The sequence below is a fragment of the Pimephales promelas genome, chromosome 23 (genome assembly GCF_988280905.1).
Source record: "Pimephales promelas chromosome 23, fPimPro1.hap1.1, whole genome shotgun sequence".
In the NCBI taxonomy this organism is placed as follows: domain Eukaryota; kingdom Metazoa; phylum Chordata; class Actinopteri; order Cypriniformes; family Leuciscidae; genus Pimephales; species Pimephales promelas.
In genome coordinates, this window is record NC_142791.1 from 2,571,393 (window position 1) to 2,596,491 (window position 25,099).

Genomic DNA, 25,099 nt, shown 5'->3' on the forward strand with positions numbered 1-25,099 from the left:
AAAGGGGTAACACTGTCGTTTTTTTTTCGGGTCGAAATTTTGAGTTTCGATATCTCAGCTCTGGAAGGGTCTAGAGCCTCCATTTTTGCACTCAGGTCAAAGTCTCACAGCCCTCTATCATAATCCAGAGTTTTGAGAAGATCAGAGAAACTTAATTTTTCGCCCAAAAATGAAAAAAAACAAAAGGGGTAACACTGTCGTTTTTTTTTCGGGTCGAAATTTTGAAGTTTGATATCTCAGCTCTGGAAGGGTCTAGATCATCCATTTTTGCACTCAGGTCAAAGTCTCACAGCCCTCTATCATAATCCAGAGTTTTGAGAAGATTGGAGAAACTTAATTTTTCGCCCAAAAATGAAAAAAAACAAAAGGGGTAACACTGTCGTTTTTTTTTCGGGTCGAAATTTTGAAGTTTGATATCTCAGCTCTGGAAGGGTCTAGATCATCCATTTTTGCACTCAGGTCAAAGTCTCACAGCCCTCTATCATAATCCAGAGTTTTGAGAAGATTGGAGAAACTTAATTTTTCGCCCAAAAATGAAAAAAAACAAAAGGGGTAACACTGTCGTTTTTTTTTCGGGTCGAAATTTTGAAGTTTGATATCTCAGCTCTGGAAGGGTCTAGATCATCCATTTTTGCACTCAGGTCAAAGTCTCACAGCCCTCTATCATAATCCAGAGTTTTGAGAAGATTGGAGAAACTTAATTTTTCGCCCAAAAATGAAAAAAAACAAAAGGGGTAACACTGTCGTTTTTTTTTCGGGTCGAAATTTTGAAGTTTGATATCTCAGCTCTGGAAGGGTCTAGATCATCCATTTTTGCACTCAGGTCAAAGTCTCACAGCCCTCTATCATAATCCAGAGTTTTGAGAAGATTGGAGAAACTTAATTTTTCGCCCAAAAATGAAAAAAAACAAAAGGGGTAACACTGTCGTTTTTTTTTTCGGGTCGAAATTTTGAAGTTTGATATCTCAGCTCTGGAAGGGTCTAGATCATCCATTTTTGCACTCAGGTCAAAGTCTCACAGCCCTCTATCATAATCCAGAGTTTTGAGAAGATTGGAGAAACTTAATTTTTCGCCCAAAAACAAAAAAAAAACAAAAGGGGTAACACTGTCGTTTTTTTTTCGGGTCGAAATTTTGAAGTTTGATATCTCAGCTCTGGAAGGGTCTAGATCATCCATTTTTGCACTTAGGTCAAAGTCTCACAGCCCTCTATCATAATCCAGAGTTTTGAGAAGATTGGAGAAACTTAATTTTTCGCCCAAAAATGAAAAAAAACGAAAGGGGTAACACTGTCGTTTTTTTTTCGGGTCGAAATTTTGAAGTTTGATATCTCAGCTCTGGAAGGGTCTAGATCATCCATTTTTGCACTCAGGTCAAAGTCTCACAGCCCTCTATCATAATCCAGAGTTTTGAGAAGATTGGAGAAACTTAATTTTTCGCCCAAAAATGAAAAAAAAACAAAAGGGGTAACACTGTCGTTTTTTTTTCGGGTCGAAATTTTGAAGTTTGATATCTCAGCTCTGGAAGGGTCTAGATCATCCATTTTTGCACTCAGGTCAAAGTCTCACAGCCCTCTATCATAATCCAGAGTTTTGAGAAGATTGGAGAAACTTAATTTTTCGCCCAAAAATGAAAAAAAACAAAAGGGGTAACACTGTCGTTTTTTTTTCGGGTCGAAATTTTGAAGTTTGATATCTCAGCTCTGGAAGGGTCTAGATCATCCATTTTTGCACTCAGGTCAAAGTCTCACAGCCCTCTATCATAATCCAGAGTTTTGAGAAGATTGGAGAAACTTAATTTTTCGCCCAAAAATGAAAAAAAACAAAAGGGGTAACACTGTCGTTTTTTTTTCGGGTCGAAATTTTGAAGTTTGATATCTCAGCTCTGGAAGGGTCTAGAGCCTCCATTTTTGCACTCAGGTCAAAGTCTCACAGCCCTCTATCATAATCCAGAGTTTTGAGAAGATTGGAGAAACTTAATTTTTCACCCAAAAATGAAAAAAAACAAAAGGGGTAACACTGTCGTTTTTTTTTCGGGTCGAAATTTTGAAGTTTGATATCTCAGCTCTGGAAGGGTCTAGATCATCCATTTTTGCACTCAGGTCAAAGTCTCACAGCCCTCTATCATAATCCAGAGTTTTGAGAAGATTGGAGAAACTTAATTTTTCGCCCAAAAATGAAAAAAAACAAAAGGGGTAACACTGTCGTTTTTTTTTCGGGTCGAAATTTTGAAGTTTGATATCTCAGCTCTGGAAGGGTCTAGATCATCCATTTTTGCACTCAGGTCAAAGTCTCACAGCCCTCTATCATAATCCAGAGTTTTGATAAGATTGGAGAAACTTAATTTTTCGCCCAAAAATGAAAAAAAACAAAAGGGGTAACACTGTCGTTTTTTTTTCGGGTCGAAATTTTGAAGTTTGATATCTCAGCTCTGGAAGGGTCTAGATCATCCATTTTTGCACTCAGGTCAAAGTCTCACAGCCCTCTATCATAATCCAGAGTTTTGAGAAGATTGGAGAAACTTAATTTTTCGCCCAAAAATGAAAAAAAACAAAAGGGGTAACACTGTCGTTTTTTTTTTCGGGTCGAAATTTTGAAGTTTGATATCTCAGCTCTGGAAGGGTCTAGATCATCCATTTTTGCACTCAGGTCAAAGTCTCACAGCCCTCTATCATAATCCAGAGTTTTGAGAAGATTGGAGAAACTTAATTTTTCGCCCAAAAATGAAAAAAAACAAAAGGGGTAACACTGTCGTTTTTTTTTCGGGTCGAAATTTTGAAGTTTGATATCTCAGCTCTGGAAGGGTCTAGATCATCCATTTTTGCACTCAGGTCAAAGTCTCACAGCCCTCTATCATAATCCAGAGTTTTGAGAAGATTGGAGAAACTTAATTTTTCGCCCAAAAATGAAAAAAAACAAAAGGGGTAACACTGTCGTTTTTTTTTCGGGTCGAAATTTTGAAGTTTGATATCTCAGCTCTGGAAGGGTCTAGAGCCTCCATTTTTGCACTCAGGTCAAAGTCTCACAGCCCTCTATCATAATCCAGAGTTTTGAGAAGATTGGAGAAACTTAATTTTTCACCCAAAAATGAAAAAAAACAAAAGGGGTAACACTGTCGTTTTTTTTTCGGGTCGAAATTTTGAGTTTCGATATCTCAGCTCTGGAAGGGTCTAGATCATCCATTTTTGCACTCAGGTCAAAGTCTCACAGCCCTCTATCATAATCCAGAGTTTTGAGAAGATTGGAGAAACTTAATTTTTCGCCCAAAAATGAAAAAAAACAAAAGGGGTAACACTGTCGTTTTTTTTTCGGGTCGAAATTTTGAAGTTTGATATCTCAGCTCTGGAAGGGTCTAGATCATCCATTTTTGCACTCAGGTCAAAGTCTCACAGCCCTCTATCATAATCCAGAGTTTTGAGAAGATTGGAGAAACTTAATTTTTCGCCCAAAAATGAAAAAAAACAAAAGGGGTAACACTGTCGTTTTTTTTTTCGGGTCGAAATTTTGAGTTTCGATATCTCAGCTCTGGAAGGGTCTAGATCATCCATTTTTGCACTCAGGTCAAAGTCTCACAGCCCTCTATCATAATCCAGAGTTTTGAGAAGATTGGAGAAACTTAATTTTTCGCCCAAAAATGAAAAAAAACAAAAGGGGTAACACTGTCGTTTTTTTTTCGGGTCGAAATTTTGAGTTTCGATATCTCAGCTCTGGAAGGGTCTAGAGCCTCCATTTTTGCACTCAGGTCAAAGTCTCACAGCCCTCTATCATAATCCAGAGTTTTGAGAAGATCAGAGAAACTTTTCGCCCAAAAATAAAAAAAAACAAAAGGGGTAACACTGTCGTTTTTTTTTCGGGTCGAAATTTTGAAGTTTGATATCTCAGCTCTGGAAGGGTCTAGATCATCCATTTTTGCACTCAGGTCAAAGTCTCACAGCCCTCTATCATAATCCAGAGTTTTGAGAAGATTGGAGAAACTTAATTTTTCGCCCAAAAATGAAAAAAAACAAAAGGGGTAACACTGTCGTTTTTTTTCGGGTCGAAATTTTGAAGTTTGATATCTCAGCTCTGGAAGGGTCTAGATCATCCATTTTTGCACTCAGGTCAAAGTCTCACAGCCCTCTATCATAATCCAGAGTTTTGAGAAGATTGGAGAAACTTAATTTTTCGCCCAAAAATGAAAAAAAACAAAAGGGGTAACACTGTCGTTTTTTTTTCGGGTCGAAATTTTGAAGTTTGATATCTCAGCTCTGGAAGGGTCTAGATCATCCATTTTTGCACTCAGGTCAAAGTCTCACAGCCCTCTATCATAATCCAGAGTTTTGAGAAGATTGGAGAAACTTAATTTTTCGCCCAAAAATGAAAAAAAACAAAAGGGGTAACACTGTCGTTTTTTTTTCGGGTCGAAATTTTGAAGTTTGATATCTCAGCTCTGGAAGGGTCTAGATCATCCATTTTTGCACTCAGGTCAAAGTCTCACAGCCCTCTATCATAATCCAGAGTTTTGAGAAGATTGGAGAAACTTAATTTTTCGCCCAAAAATGAAAAAAAACAAAAGGGGTAACACTGTCGTTTTTTTTTCGGGTCGAAATTTTGAAGTTTGATATCTCAGCTCTGGAAGGGTCTAGATCATCCATTTTTGCACTCAGGTCAAAGTCTCACAGCCCTCTATCATAATCCAGAGTTTTGAGAAGATTGGAGAAACTTAATTTTTCGCCCAAAAATGAAAAAAAACAAAAGGGGTAACACTGTCGTTTTTTTTTTCGGGTCGAAATTTTGAAGTTTGATATCTCAGCTCTGGAAGGGTCTAGATCATCCATTTTTGCACTCAGGTCAAAGTCTCACAGCCCTCTATCATAATCCAGAGTTTTGAGAAGATTGGAGAAACTTAATTTTTCGCCCAAAAATGAAAAAAAACAAAAGGGGTAACACTGTCGTTTTTTTTTCGGGTCGAAATTTTGAAGTTTGATATCTCAGCTCTGGAAGGGTCTAGATCATCCATTTTTGCACTCAGGTCAAAGTCTCACAGCCCTCTATCATAATCCAGAGTTTTGAGAAGATTGGAGAAACTTAATTTTTCGCCCAAAAATGAAAAAAAACAAAAGGGGTAACACTGTCGTTTTTTTTTCGGGTCGAAATTTTGAAGTTTGATATCTCAGCTCTGGAAGGGTCTAGATCATCCATTTTTGCACTCAGGTCAAAGTCTCACAGCCCTCTATCATAATCCAGAGTTTTGAGAAGATTGGAGAAACTTAATTTTTCGCCCAAAAATGAAAAAAAACAAAAGGGGTAACACTGTCGTTTTTTTTTCGGGTCGAAATTTTGAAGTTTGATATCTCAGCTCTGGAAGGGTCTAGATCATCCATTTTTGCACTCAGGTCAAAGTCTCACAGCCCTCTATCATAATCCAGAGTTTTGAGAAGATTGGAGAAACTTAATTTTTCGCCCAAAAATGAAAAAAAACAAAAGGGGTAACACTGTCGTTTTTTTTTCGGGTCGAAATTTTGAAGTTTGATATCTCAGCTCTGGAAGGGTCTAGAGCCTCCATTTTTGCACTCAGGTCAAAGTCTCACAGCCCTCTATCATAATCCAGAGTTTTGAGAAGATTGGAGAAACTTAATTTTTCACCCAAAAATGAAAAAAAAAACAAAAGGGGTAACACTGTCGTTTTTTTTCGGGTCGAAATTTTGAGTTTCGATATCTCAGCTCTGGAAGGGTCTAGATCATCCATTTTTGCACTCAGGTCAAAGTCTCACAGCCCTCTATCATAATCCAGAGTTTTGAGAAGATTGGAGAAACTTAATTTTTCGCCCAAAAATGAAAAAAAACAAAAGGGGTAACACTGTCGTTTTTTTTCGGGTCGAAATTTTGAAGTTTGATATCTCAGCTCTGGAAGGGTCTAGATCATCCATTTTTGCACTCAGGTCAAAGTCTCACAGCCCTCTATCATAATCCAGAGTTTTGAGAAGATTGGAGAAACTTAATTTTTCGCCCAAAAATGAAAAAAAAAACAAAAGGGGTAACACCGTCGTTTTTTTTTCGGGTCGAAATTTTGAAGTTTGATATCTCAGCTCTGGAAGGGTCTAGAGCCTCCATTTTTGCACTCAGGTCAAAGTCTCACAGCCCTCTATCATAATCCAGAGTTTTGAGAAGATTGGAGAAACTTAATTTTTCGCCCAAAAATGAAAAAAAAAACAAAAGGGGTAACACTGTCGTTTTTTTTTCGGGTCGAAATTTTGAAGTTTGATATCTCAGCTCTGGAAGGGTCTAGAGCCTCCATTTTTGCACTCAGGTCAAAGTCTCACAGCCCTCTATCATAATCCAGAGTTTTGAGAAGATTGGAGAAACTTAATTTTTCGCCCAAAAATGAAAAAAAACAAAAGGGGTAACACTGTCGTTTTTTTTTCGGGTCGAAATTTTGAGTTTCGATATCTCAGCTCTGGAAGGGTCTAGAGCCTCCATTTTTGCACTCAGGTCAAAGTCTCACAGCCCTCTATCATAATCCAGAGTTTTGAGAAGATCAGAGAAACTTAATTTTTCGCCCAAAAATGAAAAAAAACAAAAGGGGTAACACTGTCGTTTTTTTTTCGGGTCGAAATTTTGAAGTTTGATATCTCAGCTCTGGAAGGGTCTAGATCATCCATTTTTGCACTCAGGTCAAAGTCTCACAGCCCTCTATCATAATCCAGAGTTTTGAGAAGATTGGAGAAACTTAATTTTTCGCCCAAAAATGAAAAAAAACAAAAGGGGTAACACTGTCGTTTTTTTTTCGGGTCGAAATTTTGAAGTTTGATATCTCAGCTCTGGAAGGGTCTAGATCATCCATTTTTGCACTCAGGTCAAAGTCTCACAGCCCTCTATCATAATCCAGAGTTTTGAGAAGATTGGAGAAACTTAATTTTTCGCCCAAAAATGAAAAAAAACAAAAGGGGTAACACTGTCGTTTTTTTTTCGGGTCGAAATTTTGAAGTTTGATATCTCAGCTCTGGAAGGGTCTAGATCATCCATTTTTGCACTCAGGTCAAAGTCTCACAGCCCTCTATCATAATCCAGAGTTTTGAGAAGATTGGAGAAACTTAATTTTTCGCTCAAAAATGAAAAAAAAAACGAAAGGGGTAACACTGTCGTTTTTTTTTCGGGTCGAAATTTTGAAGTTTGATATCTCAGCTCTGGAAGGGTCTAGATCATCCATTTTTGCACTCAGGTCAAAGTCTCACAGCCCTCTATCATAATCCAGAGTTTTGAGAAGATTGGAGAAACTTAATTTTTCGCTCAAAAATGAAAAAAAAAACGAAAGGGGTAACACTGTCGTTTTTTTTTCGGGTCGAAATTTTGAAGTTTGATATCTCAGCTCTGGAAGGGTCTAGATCATCCATTTTTGCACTCAGGTCAAAGTCTCACAGCCCTCTATCATAATCCAGAGTTTTGAGAAGATTGGAGAAACTTAATTTTTCGCCCAAAAATGAAAAAAAACAAAAGGGGTAACACTGTCGTTTTTTTTTCGGGTCAAAATTTTGAAGTTTGATATCTCAGCTCTGGAAGGGTCTAGATCATCCATTTTTGCACTCAGGTCAAAGTCTCACAGCCCTCTATCATAATCCAGAGTTTTGAGAAGATCAGAGAAACTTAATTTTTCGCCCAAAAATGAAAAAAAACGAAAGGGGTAACACTGTCGTTTTTTTTTCGGGTCGAAATTTTGAAGTTTGATATCTCAGCTCTGGAAGGGTCTAGATCATCCATTTTTGCACTCAGGTCAAAGTCTCACAGCCCTCTATCATAATCCAGAGTTTTGAGAAGATTGGAGAAACTTAATTTTTCGCCCAAAAATGAAAAAAAAACAAAAGGGGTAACACTGTCGTTTTTTTTTCGGGTCGAAATTTTGAAGTTTGATATCTCAGCTCTGGAAGGGTCTAGATCATCCATTTTTGCACTCATGTCAAAGTCTCACAGCCCTCTATCATAATCCAGAGTTTTGAGAAGATTGGAGAAACTTAATTTTTCGCCCAAAAATGAAAAAAAACAAAAGGGGTAACACTGTCGTTTTTTTTTTCGGGTCGAAATTTTGAGTTTCGATATCTCAGCTCTGGAAGGGTCTAGATCATCCATTTTTGCACTCAGGTCAAAGTCTCACAGCCCTCTATCATAATCCAGAGTTTTGAGAAGATTGGAGAAACTTAATTTTTCGCCCAAAAATGAAAAAAAACAAAAGGGGTAACACTGTCGTTTTTTTTTCGGGTCGAAATTTTGAGTTTCGATATCTCAGCTCTGGAAGGGTCTAGAGCCTCCATTTTTGCACTCAGGTCAAAGTCTCACAGCCCTCTATCATAATCCAGAGTTTTGAGAAGATTGGAGAAACTTAATTTTTCACCCAAAAATGAAAAAAAACAAAAGGGGTAACACTGTCGTTTTTTTTTCGGGTCGAAATTTTGAGTTTCGATATCTCAGCTCTGGAAGGGTCTAGATCATCCATTTTTGCACTCAGGTCAAAGTCTCACAGCCCTCTATCATAATCCAGAGTTTTGAGAAGATTGGAGAAACTTAATTTTTCGCCCAAAAATGAAAAAAAAACAAAAGGGGTAACACTGTCGTTTTTTTTTCGGCTCGAAATTTTGAAGTTTGATATCTCAGCTCTGGAAGGGTCTAGATCATCCATTTTTGCACTCAGGTCAAAGTCTCACAGCCCTCTATCATAATCCAGAGTTTTGAGAAGATTGGAGAAACTTAATTTTTCGCCCAAAAATGAAAAAAAACAAAAGGGGTAACACTGTCGTTTTTTTTTCGGGTCGAAATTTTGAAGTTTGATATCTCAGCTCTGGAAGGGTCTAGATCATCCATTTTTGCACTCAGGTCAGAGTCTCACAGCCCTCTATCATAATCCAGAGTTTTGAGAAGATTGGAGAAACTTAATTTTTCGCCCAAAAATGAAAAAAAAACAAAAGGGGTAACACTGTCGTTTTTTTTTCGGGTCGAAATTTTGAAGTTTGATATCTCAGCTCTGGAAGGGTCTAGATCATCCATTTTTGCACTCATGTCAAAGTCTCACAGCCCTCTATCATAATCCAGAGTTTTGAGAAGATTGGAGAAACTTAATTTTTCGCCCAAAAATGAAAAAAAACAAAAGGGGTAACACTGTCGTTTTTTTTTCGGGTCGAAATTTTGAAGTTTGATATCTCAGCTCTGGAAGGGTCTAGATCATCCATTTTTGCACTCAGGTCAAAGTCTCACAGCCCTCTATCATAATCCAGAGTTTTGAGAAGATTGGAGAAAGTTAATTTTTCGCCCAAAAATGAAAAAAAACAAAAGGGGTAACACTGTCGTTTTTTTTTCGGGTCGAAATTTTGAAGTTTGATATCTCAGCTCTGGAAGGGTCTAGATCATCCATTTTTGCACTCATGTCAAAGTCTCACAGCCCTCTATCATAATCCAGAGTTTTGAGAAGATTGGAGAAACTTAATTTTTCGCCCAAAAATGAAAAAAAAACAAAAGGGGTAACACTGTCGTTTTTTTTTCGGGTCGAAATTTTGAAGTTTGATATCTCAGCTCTGGAAGGGTCTAGAGCCTCCATTTTTGCACTCAGGTCAAAGTCTCACAGCCCTCTATCATAATCCAGAGTTTTGAGAAGATTGGAGAAACTTAATTTTTCACCCAAAAATGAAAAAAAACAAAAGGGGTAACACTGTCGTTTTTTTTTCGGGTCGAAATTTTGAGTTTCGATATCTCAGCTCTGGAAGGGTCTAGATCATCCATTTTTGCACTCAGGTCAAAGTCTCACAGCCCTCTATCATAATCCAGAGTTTTGAGAAGATTGGAGAAACTTAATTTTTCGCCCAAAAATGAAAAAAAACAAAAGGGGTAACACTGTCGTTTTTTTTTCGGGTCGAAATTTTGAAGTTTGATATCTCAGCTCTGGAAGGGTCTAGATCATCCATTTTTGCACTCAGGTCAAAGTCTCACAGCCCTCTATCATAATCCAGAGTTTTGAGAAGATTGGAGAAACTTAATTTTTCACCCAAAAATGAAAAAAAACAAAAGGGGTAACACTGTCGTTTTTTTTTTCGGGTCGAAATTTTGAGTTTCGATATCTCAGCTCTGGAAGGGTCTAGAGCCTCCATTTTTGCACTCAGGTCAAAGTCTCACAGCCCTCTATCATAATCCAGAGTTTTGAGAAGATTGGAGAAACTTAATTTTTCACCCAAAAATGAAAAAAAACAAAAGGGGTAACACTGTCGTTTTTTTTTCGGGTCGAAATTTTGAGTTTCGATATCTCAGCTCTGGAAGGGTCTAGATCATCCATTTTTGCACTCAGGTCAAAGTCTCACAGCCCTCTATCATAATCCAGAGTTTTGAGAAGATTGGAGAAACTTAATTTTTCGCCCAAAAATGAAAAAAAACAAAAGGGGTAACACTGTCGTTTTTTTTTCGGGTCGAAATTTTGAAGTTTGATATCTCAGCTCTGGAAGGGTCTAGATCATCCATTTTTGCACTCATGTCAAAGTCTCACAGCCCTCTATCATAATCCAGAGTTTTGAGAAGATTGGAGAAACTTAATTTTTCGCCCAAAAATGAAAAAAAACAAAAGGGGTAACACTGTCGTTTTTTTTTCGGGTCGAAATTTTGAAGTTTGATATCTCAGCTCTGGAAGGGTCTAGATCATCCATTTTTGCACTCAGGTCAAAGTCTCACAGCCCTCTATCATAATCCAGAGTTTTGAGAAGATTGGAGAAACTTAATTTTTCGCCCAAAAATGAAAAAAAAACAAAAGGGGTAACACTGTCGTTTTTTTTTCGGGTCGAAATTTTGAAGTTTGATATCTCAGCTCTGGAAGGGTCTAGATCATCCATTTTTGCACTCAGGTCAAAGTCTCACAGCCCTCTATCATAATCCAGAGTTTTGAGAAGATTGGAGAAACTTAATTTTTCGCAAAAAAATGAAAAAAAAAAAAAACGAAAGGGGTAACACTGTCGTTTTTTTTTCCGGGTCGAAATTTTGAGTTTCGATATCTCAGCTCTGGAAGGGTCTGGAGCCTCCATTTTTGCACTCAGGTTTAAGTCTCATGGCCCTCTATCAGAATCCAGAGTTTTGAGAAGATTGGAGAAACTTCAATTTTCGCCCGAAAAAAAAAAACCGAAAGGGGTAACACGTGCATTTTTAAATTTCCCCTGTCTGTGTAATTTAATTTTATACAAATAATTGTAATATCAAAGGCTGAGCGGTTGATATGTAGCCTATATATATTTTTTTAACAAATAAGCTTTTGATTATTCATAATATTTCATTTTAACAATAAAATATGTTTCAATATATTTGAAATTCGCTAAAACTCTTGAACACAGATTAATGATGATGATTAAGCAAACAAAACAATCAGTAATCAATATTATCACTATATGCCATTAAAGATAAACAATCTGTGCATGTGTGTATCGTATGTATTCTTTTCGGACATTTTGAACGCATCCATCATAAAAAAAACACCACTGTCAACGTTTAAAGAAAAAAATACAAATTCTTCAAAAAGATGTTTTGGCTTGTTTTATTGTAAATACGACAAAAAGGAAACAATTTTATTTTACAGTTATTGATCTATATATTGGCATGAATTAATATTTAAACATTTTAAGAGACACCTGTGAGATTCTGGCTTATTCAAGTTGCAGCAAATGCATGAAACAGCAGGTCGGGACTGAATTTCAAAATTACATCTGAATCAATCGAATAAATCATCCTCTATTTACTTCCTGCCAATAGACTATTCCTCTCCTCTCCACAAACGATGCAGACAAATAAAATAAAGTAATAAATTAAAATTATATGCAATCATCAGGATCAGATACATCTTGCAAAATAAATTAACAAAAGATATATAGCAAATGTACAAATCAAATCAAATATACAGTACTGACCACACACCTCCACCGAGACAGACCTGCATGTTGTTTATGCGCCTCGGTCTCATCTATATTCACATCCGATGGCCAATGGCAAGGCAGAGCAACAAATTCATTTGCATAATTTGTTCATTTTCATATTTCTGAAGCTTCCAGCCGACTAGTAATTGCACCTCTGTAGTAAACCGACTATATTTCAATATCGTAGTGTTGCTGATTGAAAAAAATATCCTTCTCACTATTTTCTTTCACACTTTTTAGGAGGGGGATGGGGAGAAAAAACGTCTCAGTATGCGTGTGTGCGGATTTCAAATATCGTATTAAACCGCGTTTCCGCAGTCACTCTTGGCTACAAGGATATTGCTTACTGTGGCTGTGGTTGTACAACATAATCATCACATATGATTATAATATTAATTATTCAAATACAACAAACATCAATGCACAAATTATACAATGGAGAATGGGCCTAAATATGGTCGTAATCAAACAAAAAAATCCTAACACGTCGATAAATTATGGGATGTTACCGGTGCAAAGTGTCTGATACAAAAACTTCAACATTAATATTTTTTTTCTCTCGTAAATAATGAAACGTGTGAGTGAGGGAGGGTTTCTTTTTCTTTTTTTGTTGCTTTTTTTTCTCCTCTTTATTTTTTTTTATGGCCCGCGTACATGCCTGGCTTTCCTAACCATCACAATATTTACATATATGACAAAACAATTACCAAATATACAAAGAGGAAAGAGAAGCTTGTTTCCCGTCAGATCAGTTCACTTCCTCCCTGTGAATCGGCAGGCCTTCATCATCATCATCATCATCACCGTTTCGTTAGAACTACACAATATCTTACAGCAAGTCATTAATAAATTAAAGGTGATGGGATCTTCCGTAATGTAGAGCGAGCGGGAAGTATGATTTTTATCCCCTTGCGCCATTGCAGTTCGTATTTACAAAGATTAAGTTCACCGTTGCGTCTTAATCTCGTCCCAGAACCCCTCCCCCCCTCCTCAACGCTCCCGAAAAATCTCAAAGCCTCTTCTGCCGGGAACTGCGCTACAGTCCGTCCAGTCCTGCCGTCCTCCTGGCTACGATCCTGTATGATGATCTTTGCAGACAAAAGGACTTTAGGCAACTCGTCATAGTATGTGGGGAGTGAAGGACAACCCTAAAGGTCTAAGTATATGTCTTGTGTTTTCATCTGGGTTTGACTCCACCCTGAACTTACAGGGACACACCATCAACTGTCTAGAAGGAAATGAAATCGACCCTTCATCTGCGAGCCCTAAACAAGGTCCCTCTCTCCTCCTGTCTCAGTATCTGTTCTGATGTTCGTAGTGCCATCGATTGAAGTCAATGTTAAACGCCACAATGCTGCCCGACGCCATCCCAGTGATCAAAGTCCTGCAAATATATATATGAAATACATTCATTCAAATTATACATTTCCATAAGTAAATCGATCATGAATGTTATAAAAGCACTGGATTGTTAAAGGGACACTCCACCTCTGGAAAGATGAATGCGTATTTAAAATGGGTCATTTATGTAGAAGGAATGTGAAATTATTTTGGGGGACCGGCCGACGGCGCCCCCGGGCCTCGGGAGGAGCCCGCAGTTACGGGACCCCCGCGGTGGAGCCATCCTCGAAACGTCCCACGAACCCACTGTTTGTCTGACTGCCCACCGCTTTGACAGGGCGTACTCGGACACGCCCCCGTCACACGAACCCACTGTTTGTCCAATAACCCACTATATTTGAAAAGAACTAACCCCAGCGTTCATGCAATAAGCTGCAAATGGACAGAATCCCGTCTGCAATCTATTGAATGTGGATTTGGGTAGTGTATTTTTTGGACATTTTATTTAAATGTTCCTGTCATGATAAAAACCTACTTTACTGCACTCAGAGGGGCCCCCTGAGTCTGTGGCACCAAGCGCTGTCCCATAATTCCACCGTCCACGAACCCACTATTTTTATAATGGCATAAATGCTATGTGGGATCTCAATATCTCAGCTCTGGAAGGGTCTAGAGCCTCCATTTTTGCTCTCAGGTCTAAGTCTCATGGCCCTCTATCAGAATCCAGAGTTTTGAGAAGATTGGAGAAACTTCATTTCTCGCCCCGAAAAAAAAAAATGAAAGGGGTACCACTAGTTTTTTTCGGGTCGAATTTTTTAGTTTCTCTGATCTTCTTGAAACTCTGGATTCTGATAGAGGGCCATGAGACTTGGACCTGAGTGCAAAAATGGAGGCTCTAGACCCTTCCAGAGCTGAGATATTGAGATATTTATAATGGCATTAATGGTGCGTGGGATCTCAATATTTCAGCTCTGGAAGGGTCTAGAGACCCCAACTAGAGGTGTCCGAATAACCCCTATCCCGTGCAAATTAAGTCACGATCCATTAAATCGAGGGTAGTCCTAAAAGGCCCACTCCCCACCAAGTATATAGGAGAGTGGGCATCCCACAAACTCCTGAGATCCCTCGGGGCCATTATGAGCCCAATTGCAGCTTATTAATATGGGCTTTTGTCCACGAACCCCCAGTTTGCACTAACTCCTACAATGACGTAAAATGACGATTTTTGCATCTTTGTAGGAGGAAGTGAAAAAGGTAAATAGCAGATTCCTCTCGTCTCAGGGGAAAATGAGAGAGTGTTGCACGACCATTCAATAGTATGACTGGGTTTCTAGCAATGGAAAGGGTGGAGTGTCCCTTTAAAATAACCTAATCCCCATAGTTGAGGTATGCTCACCTCTGGTCATGTGACAGGTCCATAGCCCTGATGCCTGCATCACATCCGGGGTAAATATACAGCTGCTTAAAGTCACAGGCCTGCCAGACTTCAACAACACCGTTATCACCTCCTGTTACCAAGTTCTGACCGTCACTGCTCAACAGGATGGCCTGAGGGGAAATAAAGTGAAGATAAATATGGAGACGGTTTCATGTGAACATGTATTTGTCTCTGTGTGTCTCCTCTTACGCGTGTGGAGTCATTGATCTCCATCTGGGCCAGGAGTTTTCCATTGATGCTGAAGTTACAGAAGTGTCCTCTCTCATAGTAGATGATACAGTGGCCCTCGCTGGACACAGAGATCAGACGGGGCTGGAGGCAGTTCTCGGGGCCCTCCAGGGCCCGCAGTAAATCCCCTGTGATGGTGTGCACCAAACATGGCCCCTCTGTAAAACAAGAAAACGACAAGAACAGACCAATTCTGTCATTAGACCGCAAACACAGGCATTCAAATAATTAAGATATAAGAAAGTAATAATCAAATCTTAAATAAAAATCTTTAACTCTTTCCTTGCCAGTGTTTTTGATCATTTCCACAAGTTTCATGGCCTCCAGAATATTTTGCTGCATGTCTGAACAATAATCTGAGCAATATATCAAAAGAAAGAACAGACCCTCTGATATATATTAGTGGTGTCAAACGATTTCAATATTTAATTGCATAATTAATCGCACATTTTTATCTATTCTAAATGTCTCGATTTCTTTTTGTCCCATTCTTTTTCCTCATTTTAATGCTCTTATCAACATGCAATAGTGGATCGGCTTGCTTTGTGTAAATGTTTTTTTCACTTTCCATTCAGAATCTTATTGGCATCCATTTCTGCGTCTCGCGCTCGTCATCCACTTTTTATTTACACTTAAGTAAGTTTCAAAATAAAAGTAGAATTTTAAGCAAAAAAAAAAAAAAAAATCACATTTTTGTCAAAGACTATTCAGAATATGATGAATGAGTAGTGAGTCCATGAACACCCAAAGCTTCACAGTCCCAGTTTGTCCTGGGTCAACATTTCATTCAGTAACATTAGGCAATTTTGATTTATATGCTGTTTAATGTTGATGATCGCTTTATTTTACACATGCGTCTGACTACATATGCTTGTTTCTGCATCTTCCTTGAACGTGTTTTCATCGGCAAATTCAGTTCTCTTTCAGAAGGTGCGTAATAGTGGTTTCCTCGCTCTAAAGTCTATGGGTTTTTTGCTAAATTGCCTGAAATAAGGTCTCTGATGAACAAAGCCTTTTCAAGTTTTGATCTATGACATAGAACACAGTTATAATAACCTGCTTGAGGTTTTTTTAAACTTTATTGTGTCTGCTTGTGTTTTTAAAAACTTTATAAAGGCTTCAAAATGTATACATTTTGGATTAACTTGTGAAGATTATCTTGGTAGACAAAACGTGTAAGGGTCACAACTCTTTGTTAAACACAGATCTTACAAAAGTCTATGGGGAAAATGCAAAGCTTTTCGATCGAGGGAACACATGCGCCGCTAACTTTCGGGTTGTCCTACAAATTGACGTCATCACTTCTGCAATCTGTTACAGTGAAATCAAGGAAAGCCGTAAAATTCCGTCAATGGCGGGGAAAGAGTTGAGATTGCTTTAATACCTTACCTGCAATGGTTTATATATGAATTCTCTTGCAAACCAATACTAGTCTGAAAATAGCTTATTATTCAGATATTGAGCTTCCTCTCCGACTGACCTTTGGCCCCACTGATGACAAGTCCCAGTTCAGCACACACTGACACACACACCACCTCATGGTCATGGCCTGTCAGAACCGCTCTAGGTGCTGGATAATCACCTACAATACACAGACACGCACGGTCAGGTTCTGCTTTCTTAAAAATCCACTCCTTCAGAAATGTACACATTTAAAATAATATAAAATTAACATTGTACAACATGACTGTTTGTGATCAAATGCAGCCTGAGCATGGAGTTCTGTTAATCATGTGCACTGGCTCAGTTGCGCTCACTGTTGTTGGGATTGTCTCCGATGATGTGGTGTCGCCCGCTCCAGTACCACAGCAGAAGGGTCGCGTCTCGTGAGCCGGAGACGATGTAGCAATCGCCCCCGATGTAGGACTCGGATCGCGCAAGACAAGTCACCACATCCCAGTGGCCAAACACGATCTGAGTGAGCTTCCCTGAATGAAGAGTGACCAGGTCAGCACATGTTCATGAAACTTGGCATACGAAATCACCAAAGACACACGCACCTGTCTCGGTGGAGTAAACACGGAAACTCTTGTCCCAGAAACCACACGCCAGGATGTAACGGTTGTCGGCTGTCACCACAAAGCAGTGCGTGTTGATCTGGATGCTTTGATCCACCAGATCTGTGATCTGCCTTTTAGTAATGCCAGAGTTATTGGCTGGGAAAGAAAACAGACCATGCATGATTATTTTGAGTTAAGACCCTTTCAAGGAAAATCGGTTTACTCGGCAGCCATATTTGCAACACCTCCGGGCAGCTATTTTTGAATGGAGAAATCCTGAAATCTCAAAAACTGCTTGCCACAGTCAAATTTAAATGACATGTTTCAAATCAGCAACAAAGTCTGTTACAAACTGTCACATAAATGTTGTTATGCTATTTCAAGCTTATATGCAACTGGAGCTTCTATTCCGCCACATTGCGTGTTGCATGTGAGTTGCGTATGAGTATATTATGAGCAGTCTTTGGTTTAACCCTTATGCTGCATTAGGGACATTTTTGGTCTTTTGCAGTTTAATTTCTTTGACCATTTTGGCTGTTTTAATGCAAATGGTATGAAATTTGGCAAAATTGTGACTTTTTGGATACATGTAAAAAATGTGATCCCATTTTGCAAAATATGTATAACACACACTGTGTAGATCAAATAGTAACACTCAGCACCATAAAGACCAAAAATGGCCCATTGAAACCCATTAAAACGTTGTTTAAATCTGAGGCTGTCAGTAATACATGAAACATGATTTTTGCACAAACATCCTTTCATTTTGAAGCAAAAGCATTATATTTGCATTATATAGTGTATTCCACCAGATGACGTCACTACATATTTATTCCCTATGGGTGGAAATGCACCTTATTTTAGGCAATAGGCAATGTTTAATAGGTGGCCATTTTTGGTCTCCAACACGCTAAGTGGGATTTTTTGCAAAGTGGGACTGTGATAATCCAAATCTAAAGTTTTCTCTTTGCATTTAGTTTATTGAAAATAATTGAATTTTTTGTTTTTGTTTTTTCCTCTTATACAAATCGATGGTTTCGCAAACAAAACTGGTAATTAAAGGGTTAAAATCCTGAAATTGAATACATTTTTGGTAGTTATGATGAGGACTGATGCTGGTTAAAAGATTTAACTTGGTAAAAGTGGAAAATAATAATAATATATAATATTTTAGTTTAATATGTGGCCATTTTTGGTCCTTAATGCACTCAACGGTGTTAAAAATCTAATGCAGCACAAGGGTTAAAGACACGCTTTTCAGAACTGTCCCTAGGTAAAAACACATGGACACATGACCTGAGAAACTCACCAATCAGAGAGTCCATCTCAATCGGGAGGTGATGAGCCTGTTCTAAAGAATATCCCGGAGCACCTCTGAGACCTGGACAAAACACACCATTAATCTTGAGCAAACACAATAACAGAGACCTTAAACGAAGTGTTGCGAGTCTGCGACTCACCAACTGTGTTGTGCCAGCGGTTGACGGCGAACAGCCGGCTGCACGTGACCGTGACCGCAGCGGGGATGCTGAGGTGAGGCAGCGTGTTGGCCGCCACGTGCGTGACGGGAGAGTTGGATGGGAATTTTAGCACCATGATTACATCTTGCTGCATCTGGTCCTTGAACATCAGAGGACTCTGAGGAAGGAAACACTGATGAGCAGAAGAGAGAAAGAGGGAGGGAGGAAGAAGAAGAGGAGGAATAGGGAAGTAAAAGGAGAGAGGAAGGGACAGGGAATTAGAAAGGTAAAATACAATGGAGCAAACAAAAAGCACAGGACGGGATTCTGGGTAAGGATATAGTTCAGGGACTGTCAGGAAGGGGAGGAGTTCGGGTGATGTGTATAACAGCCAACCCTAGGCAGCCTCGCTAGGTGTAAAACCCCGTGTGATACATCTCTTGCAACTTTATGTGATTAGCGTTTCGTGTATGAGGTGTATCGCAACTAGATAAAAATAGCTACATGATATCATGATTAAAGATGTAATAAATGAACAAGAGACAATATTGATCTTTTTGAAAGAGATGTAATATAGATAACTGATAAAAGAGATGTAATATAGATCTCACCAGGTGCATGGCGGAGCTGCGTGGAGGGTGAGGCTCTATCAGCAGCTGTGACGGAGCCTGTCCAAACGACTGAATCTGAGCCTCCGTGGACTACGGAGAGACACAAAACAAGCCGTCAGATCTTTAGTTGACAGACATCAGACGAGCCGAGCACAGCTGTTAGCATGCTGCGTTTAGAAATCAAATACATAATCACTCATTTTGGATGGAGGAGAGAAAGTTTTTGACATTAAAGACTGATGATCAAGATTCATCCGTTTTTTCGGTTCCAATATCAGGTCTACTGATGAATAACAGCAGCACTGCGCTTTGGTTTGATAAACAGGAAACAATGGTGTTCACAGGTAAATTATTTATTTATTTATTTAAATAAATAAATATATTTTAATTTGTTTAATAATAGTAGTTTCATAACAACACAATATTTGAATTTTATAAGAATTGCTTAACAAATTATTAGATTTTTTTTAGATGTTAAAAAACAAGATTATTACCACTAAGCATTTAAATTATTATTACTAAATTACTGAATATGTAATATTTAGTGCTGTCAAATCTATTAAATCACAATTATTTGCATCTAACATAAAAGTTTTGGTTTACATAATATTTATGTGTATGTGTGTATATATATGTTATTATATTTATAAATAACACACACACACACAGTTTTAATTTATATATTAAAATACATATAATATATAAAAAATAATAATTCATATACACACAAATATTATGTAAATATAATTAACCAATTTGACAGCACTAGTAATATTTAATGTTTATGCTATTGTAAAATGTAATGTTTTTGTTGTCCTATTTATTTTGACTATTTTAACTAAAATAAAAGTCAGTTTTACATTTCATGATTGTTAAAAATGTTAAAATAAAATAAATAAAATAAATAATAAATCTCTATTGGCAAAATCACTATATTTCAGAAGAAAAAAACAAACAATACTGTTAAATGTCTAATAGAAACCCATTTAAAACAGCTTAATGTGAGTCACAGCCGTAGAACAAGTTCGTATATATCAGCACCCTCGGCTGAATCAATGCTCACTGACCTCTGAGACGAGGGGTCTTACCTCTCTGAGCTGAGGGTCTGTGATGGTGTCCAAGTTCACGGAGCCCTCGTAAGACAAGTAATGGAAAACGTTGAGAGCCCTTATGGCCTCCGGGCCTTTCTGCTTGTAGCCGAAGATGAGATCGATCCACTGGTGCAACTGACAGGACACAAATTCACTCTCCAGCGCCTGACACGGCAGAGGACAACAGGGTTAATACGGGGAACAATCAGGGCTTCAAAAAGAAATTACTAGCCTTGTAAAGGCTTCATGAGGTTCAATGTTTATCTAGAGCTGCTCCAGTCGGGGAATTGGCCTTTAATTCTTGACAATAAAAGTGCTTAGATGCACACACAATCTTTCCATCCCTCACCATCCTGTTGATGCGAACAAAATCCTCTGGTTTTTTGGCCCAGACTGGTAGTTCCACGTCACACACGGCCGTCCTGTCCTCTCTCAGCCCCAGGTCATATTCGCTGCTGTTCACAAACATCTCAGGGAGGTAGTAGAACTCGGGGATCAATTCCTGTCGTACAAACAAACATGTTGACTTCACGGCACAGAAACACAATCAGTTACAGCACCTAACACACTTTAGCTCACCCGAACGTCAGACGTGTCCCTCTGGCAACTTCGCCAGGAGCGCGCGATGCCAGAAAACGTCCGGTCAGGATGGTCGAACTTGTTGTCGTTGCAATTCAAGGAAAATGTGGTGAAGGGTTCCTGTGAGATTGAGAAAGTGGGTTAGAGCTTTTTGTTAAAACCATCAAGTTTTTGAGGTTACGGGAGACAATACAATGAAAATAAACAAAAGTGAGGACTCACTATCCTGAGGAGCCAGAAGAGGGTGGACGCCGCGGTGGAGTAGAGGGATGTGTAATGATGGGGCGGAGATCCGTCGTCCTCCCATGTCTCATAGCGCTCGGCATAGAACACGGCTCGCTTTGGATTCAGAGCTCCGATTGGCTACATTAACAGGAAAGAGAGAAAGGAATTATGTTATTGTACAAACCAATTGACTAATAAATATATACACCCACCTAAAGGATTATTAGGAACACCATACTAATACTTTCCCCTTCAGAACTGCCTTAATTCTACGTGGCTTTGATTCAACAAGGTGCTGAAAGCATTCTTTAGAAATGTCGGCCCATATTGATAGGATAGCATCTTGCAGTTGATGGAGATTTGTGGGATGCACATCCAGGCTCCACCACATCCCAAAGATGCTCTATTGGGTTGAGATCTGGTGACTGTGGGGGCCGTTTTAGTACAGTCAACTCATTGACATGTTCAAGAAACCAATTTGAAATGATTCGAGCTTTGTGACATGGTGCATTATCCTGCTGGAAGTAGCCATCAGAGGACATGGACATGGTCAGAAACAATGCTCAGGTAGGCCGTGGCATTTAAACGATGCCAAAATTGGCACTAAGGGGCCTAAAGTGTGCCAAGAAAACATCCTCCACACCATTACACCACCACCACCAGCCTGCACAGTGGGAACAAGGCATGATCTCATTCTGTTTACGCCAAATTCTGACTCTACCATCTGAATGTCTCAACAGAAATCGAGACTCATCAGACCAGGCAACATTTTTGCAATCTTCAACTGTCCAATTTTGGTGAGCTTTTTATTTATTTTATGTACACAACGATTAAATGTTAACAATGTTAGTCAATAATTTTTTTAAGTGAAAACTTCTATTTATCAAGGATGCATTAACTCGATCAAAAGTGATGGTAAGGTCATTTATAACGTTACGACAAATTTGTATTTTTTTTTACATTTTATTTGTTTTTAAATTTTATTTTTAAATAAATGCCATCCTTTTTATCTTTTAAATCCTATAAAAAGTATCATGGTTTCCACAAAAATATTGAGCAACACAAATGTTTTCAACATTGATAATAATCATAAATGTTTCTTGAGCAAATCAAGATCCTAGAATGATTTCTGAAGGATCATGTGACACAAGACTGGAGTAATGATGCTAAAAAAAAACAGCTTTGCCATCATAGGGATAAATTACATATGAAATATTATGAAAATAAAGTTATTTTAAATTGAAATAATATTGTACAATATTACTGTTTTTATTGTATTTGTGATCAAAGGCAGCCTTGGTGAGCACGGAGTTTTAAATATGTTATAATAAATATATATTTTAAACTATAACAGTTATTTTAGATTGTAATAATATTTCACAAAAGTACTGTTTTTGACTGTATTTAAAAAATAAATAAATGCAGCCTTGATCTTTCAAAGCATCCCAACTTTTGAACAGTAGTGTATATATAATTATATACCATTTAAATAAAATAAAATCAAAATGACTAAAACATTTTTTTTACGATTCATACTAAATTCTGGGTGAATTCTGTAGCTTTAAATGAGTTCCGGTAAAAGACGAAAGTGGCACACCTTTGAGAGATCCCGGAAATTCCCAGGCAAGGTGAGATCCAGGTCCTCTGACTCATAGTTAGTCAGGACCCAGGGGAAGACAGGATACTGGTTCAGATCATTATAGGTCCTCCCTGCAAACATACAACAACCGGGTATGCTGTGTGAGAACAGGTAACTTATTACATTTATTATATGAAAATATTAGATGCAACTGTAGGAAACGTATTTGCGCAGAAAATAACAATCGTACCTGCAATAGTGTTGAGGAACATGAGATACTCAAAATTAGAAATTTCCCTCCGCTGCCATCTCTGAGTCATATTAGATGATTTAAAGAGCTGTCTTGGCGTCGCCAGAGAGATCCGTCTATGGGAGAAACAGCAGAACAAGGACAATCAGCACATTTACTATTAGTTAAATGTTTAGTAAACAGATCTCATATACAGAACCAGTTTCAATATTGAAAAGACAACATCAAAGACCTTACCTTGCCTGAGGGAGGCCATAGCTGGTGCCAACGCCGACCCGAGGTAAACTGTACACTACCTTCTTTACTGTGGCCTGATCTGGGAAGTTGAACATGACGGATGCTGTGGAAATGATAGGATGAAAAACAACTTTATTTTTATTTTTATTTAAAAAAAACAAAAAACAACTTGAATTAAACAGCAATTTGACTTTGCCGTTTGGCATGTTGACGCCTTACTCCTGTTGGCCATGAAGACCTCTAATCCAGTGTTTTGGAGAAGGTAGCGTCTGGAAAAAACTGCTCTGATCTCACTGAACATCCATTTCCCATGCAGACCCTCGGTATACGCCAACACCTGACAAACACACAAGCACAGCATTAGATACAATAGCAAAGAAGACAGCGTTTGAAACCATAGCAATGGATGATCCTGAAATTCTGACTGGATAATATTCATGTCAACTGATAAAATCTTCAATAATTCTGTGTGAAATAAAAGGTACCGCATCCTTTTACAGTACAGGACTTACCTAGAAAGTACTGGCTAATATAAGGTAAGTACATGGAACAGGGGTAGGTTCAGGGTTAGTATTAGTTATTACCCAGTAATTGTAGTTACTAAAATAAGTACATAGTATTTACATGGGTAACTGGACTGTAAAAGGAAGCGTTACCAAATAAAAAATGAGGCTATAACTCATAGGGTGACGTTGGCAGTGGCACATACATTTGCATCAATCTTTTTGAAAGTTGGATCATCCTCGTCCACCTCAAAATAGATCTCGGTTGTGGTGATTGACAACGTCCCTCTAGCAACAATCACGGGAGCAACGAGCTGGGCCGGCGTGCTCAAAACCACCGGACCTGAAAGAAACCATGCCACACAATGAGAAATTCTACATTTAAAAGTCCTGAGTCCTGGATTAGTGATTATGGTTAGATTTTCCAATAACTTCATAAAAGTTCTTTGCTTAATAAAACCAGCAAAGTTTTTAGATCTAGATCGGTTTGATGCCGTAACAACATCCTCTAGTGTTAAAAAGTGTCTTTCAGCATTAATGGTCTTTTCAATGGCGCCATCAGCTGATTTCTGTTATCAATATGTTATTTTTCAACAGCTTAGATATTTGGCACATAGCTTAGGTGAAAATATGAGATCACATGATCAAAAACATTCGCATTTTAACCCACATTTTTCACATTAAGACCTCTATGATCCAACTAAGAAAGTATTGTGTAAAAACAAGCTTATTCGTTTAATTAAATAATGATTAAATTGCCATAATACGTTAAATACAGTCAACGGCTCATTAAGATAAGTGGCTAATTTGATAAGCGTTGGTTAATTGGTTAATTTAGTGATTCAGACATTCAATGTCAAAATCAGATGTAGCACTTAAGCTCATGATCACACTCTTGAGCGGATTCAGTGGAGATCTGCATCAAAAGGCGGAGGGGCTGTATAGGGGCTGAGTATAATTAGCATACTCGTTTACTGAAAGACCAAACTTGCCTCTTGAGATAAACACCCTCGGACGAAAAGCCACTAGGAATAAAGTACATGTGAACACATTAGCACATGCATTAACAAGACATGGTTTCCACATAAACAGCTGGAGCGGCGCTGTTGGTGCAGGCTGGCCTTTAGCACTCATTTGTTTAGCTGTGCTATGGCACCTTTACTCTAGGATTTGAGGAGGAAGCTTGTGCTGAATACCTGCAAGGTTGTCAATCTCTTTCTCTTGCAGCAGACTGACGGCATCATCATCTCCTTCCAGCATCAGCTCCGTCTCTGGGTTCTGACTGACCACCGAATGATTGCGGAACGACTTCTTGGACTTCATGCCTTCTTCCTCCTCAGGGCCTTTACAAAAGAAAGAAATAAATGACATTTTATCTGTTTTTTATGTTTATTTACACATATAGTTAAAAAAAAAAAGTGAGCTACAAATTAAAAATAAGCTACAAATTATAATGTTAAATACAAACATTTAATTTATTTAAATAGCATGATGCTTGATTTTTTTACTTTAATTTCTCATTTCATAAATCTATGATAATATCAGACAGTTTCTTAAAAAAAAAGTCTAGATTAAAAACATAAAACAAATATATTTTTTTTTCTATCAAGAACGTTTTAAAATAATTTTTCTTTCTAAATAAAATTAAATAAA

General features: G+C 38.2%; 1 protein-coding gene across 13 annotated transcripts in view; it reads right to left on the bottom strand.

Annotated features, from left to right (window-relative positions):
- Positions 1-11,512: 11,512 nt before the first annotated feature.
- Positions 11,513-25,099, bottom strand: part of nbeaa (neurobeachin a) — a 130,511-nt gene continuing 116,924 nt past the window's right edge. For 10 of the 13 annotated variants that reach the window (XM_089126461.1, XM_039676870.2, XM_089126460.1 and 7 more), the window contains 19 exons: positions 24,643-24,789; positions 23,653-23,789; positions 23,163-23,280; positions 22,944-23,046; positions 22,707-22,822; positions 22,475-22,587; positions 20,875-21,015; positions 20,653-20,772; positions 20,423-20,575; positions 20,071-20,238; positions 18,983-19,072; positions 18,372-18,564; positions 18,221-18,292; positions 16,912-17,067; positions 16,669-16,839; positions 16,392-16,493; positions 14,873-15,069; positions 14,642-14,793; positions 11,513-13,288 (listed from right to left, as the gene is read on the bottom strand). In XM_089126461.1, the coding sequence (XP_088982587.1) occupies positions 13,198-13,288; positions 14,642-14,793; positions 14,873-15,069; positions 16,392-16,493; positions 16,669-16,839; positions 16,912-17,067; positions 18,221-18,292; positions 18,372-18,564; positions 18,983-19,072; positions 20,071-20,238; positions 20,423-20,575; positions 20,653-20,772; positions 20,875-21,015; positions 22,475-22,587; positions 22,707-22,822; positions 22,944-23,046; positions 23,163-23,280; positions 23,653-23,789; positions 24,643-24,789 (2,540 nt within the window). In that variant the 3' untranslated portion in view covers positions 11,513-13,197. The remainder of the gene's footprint in view (positions 13,289-14,641; positions 14,794-14,872; positions 15,070-16,391; positions 16,494-16,668; positions 16,840-16,911; positions 17,068-18,220; positions 18,293-18,371; positions 18,565-18,982; positions 19,073-20,070; positions 20,239-20,422; positions 20,576-20,652; positions 20,773-20,874; positions 21,016-22,474; positions 22,588-22,706; positions 22,823-22,943; positions 23,047-23,162; positions 23,281-23,652; positions 23,790-24,642; positions 24,790-25,099) is intronic. The other 3 variants (XM_089126462.1, XM_039676875.2, XM_039676867.2) reach the window with 1 other exon arrangement.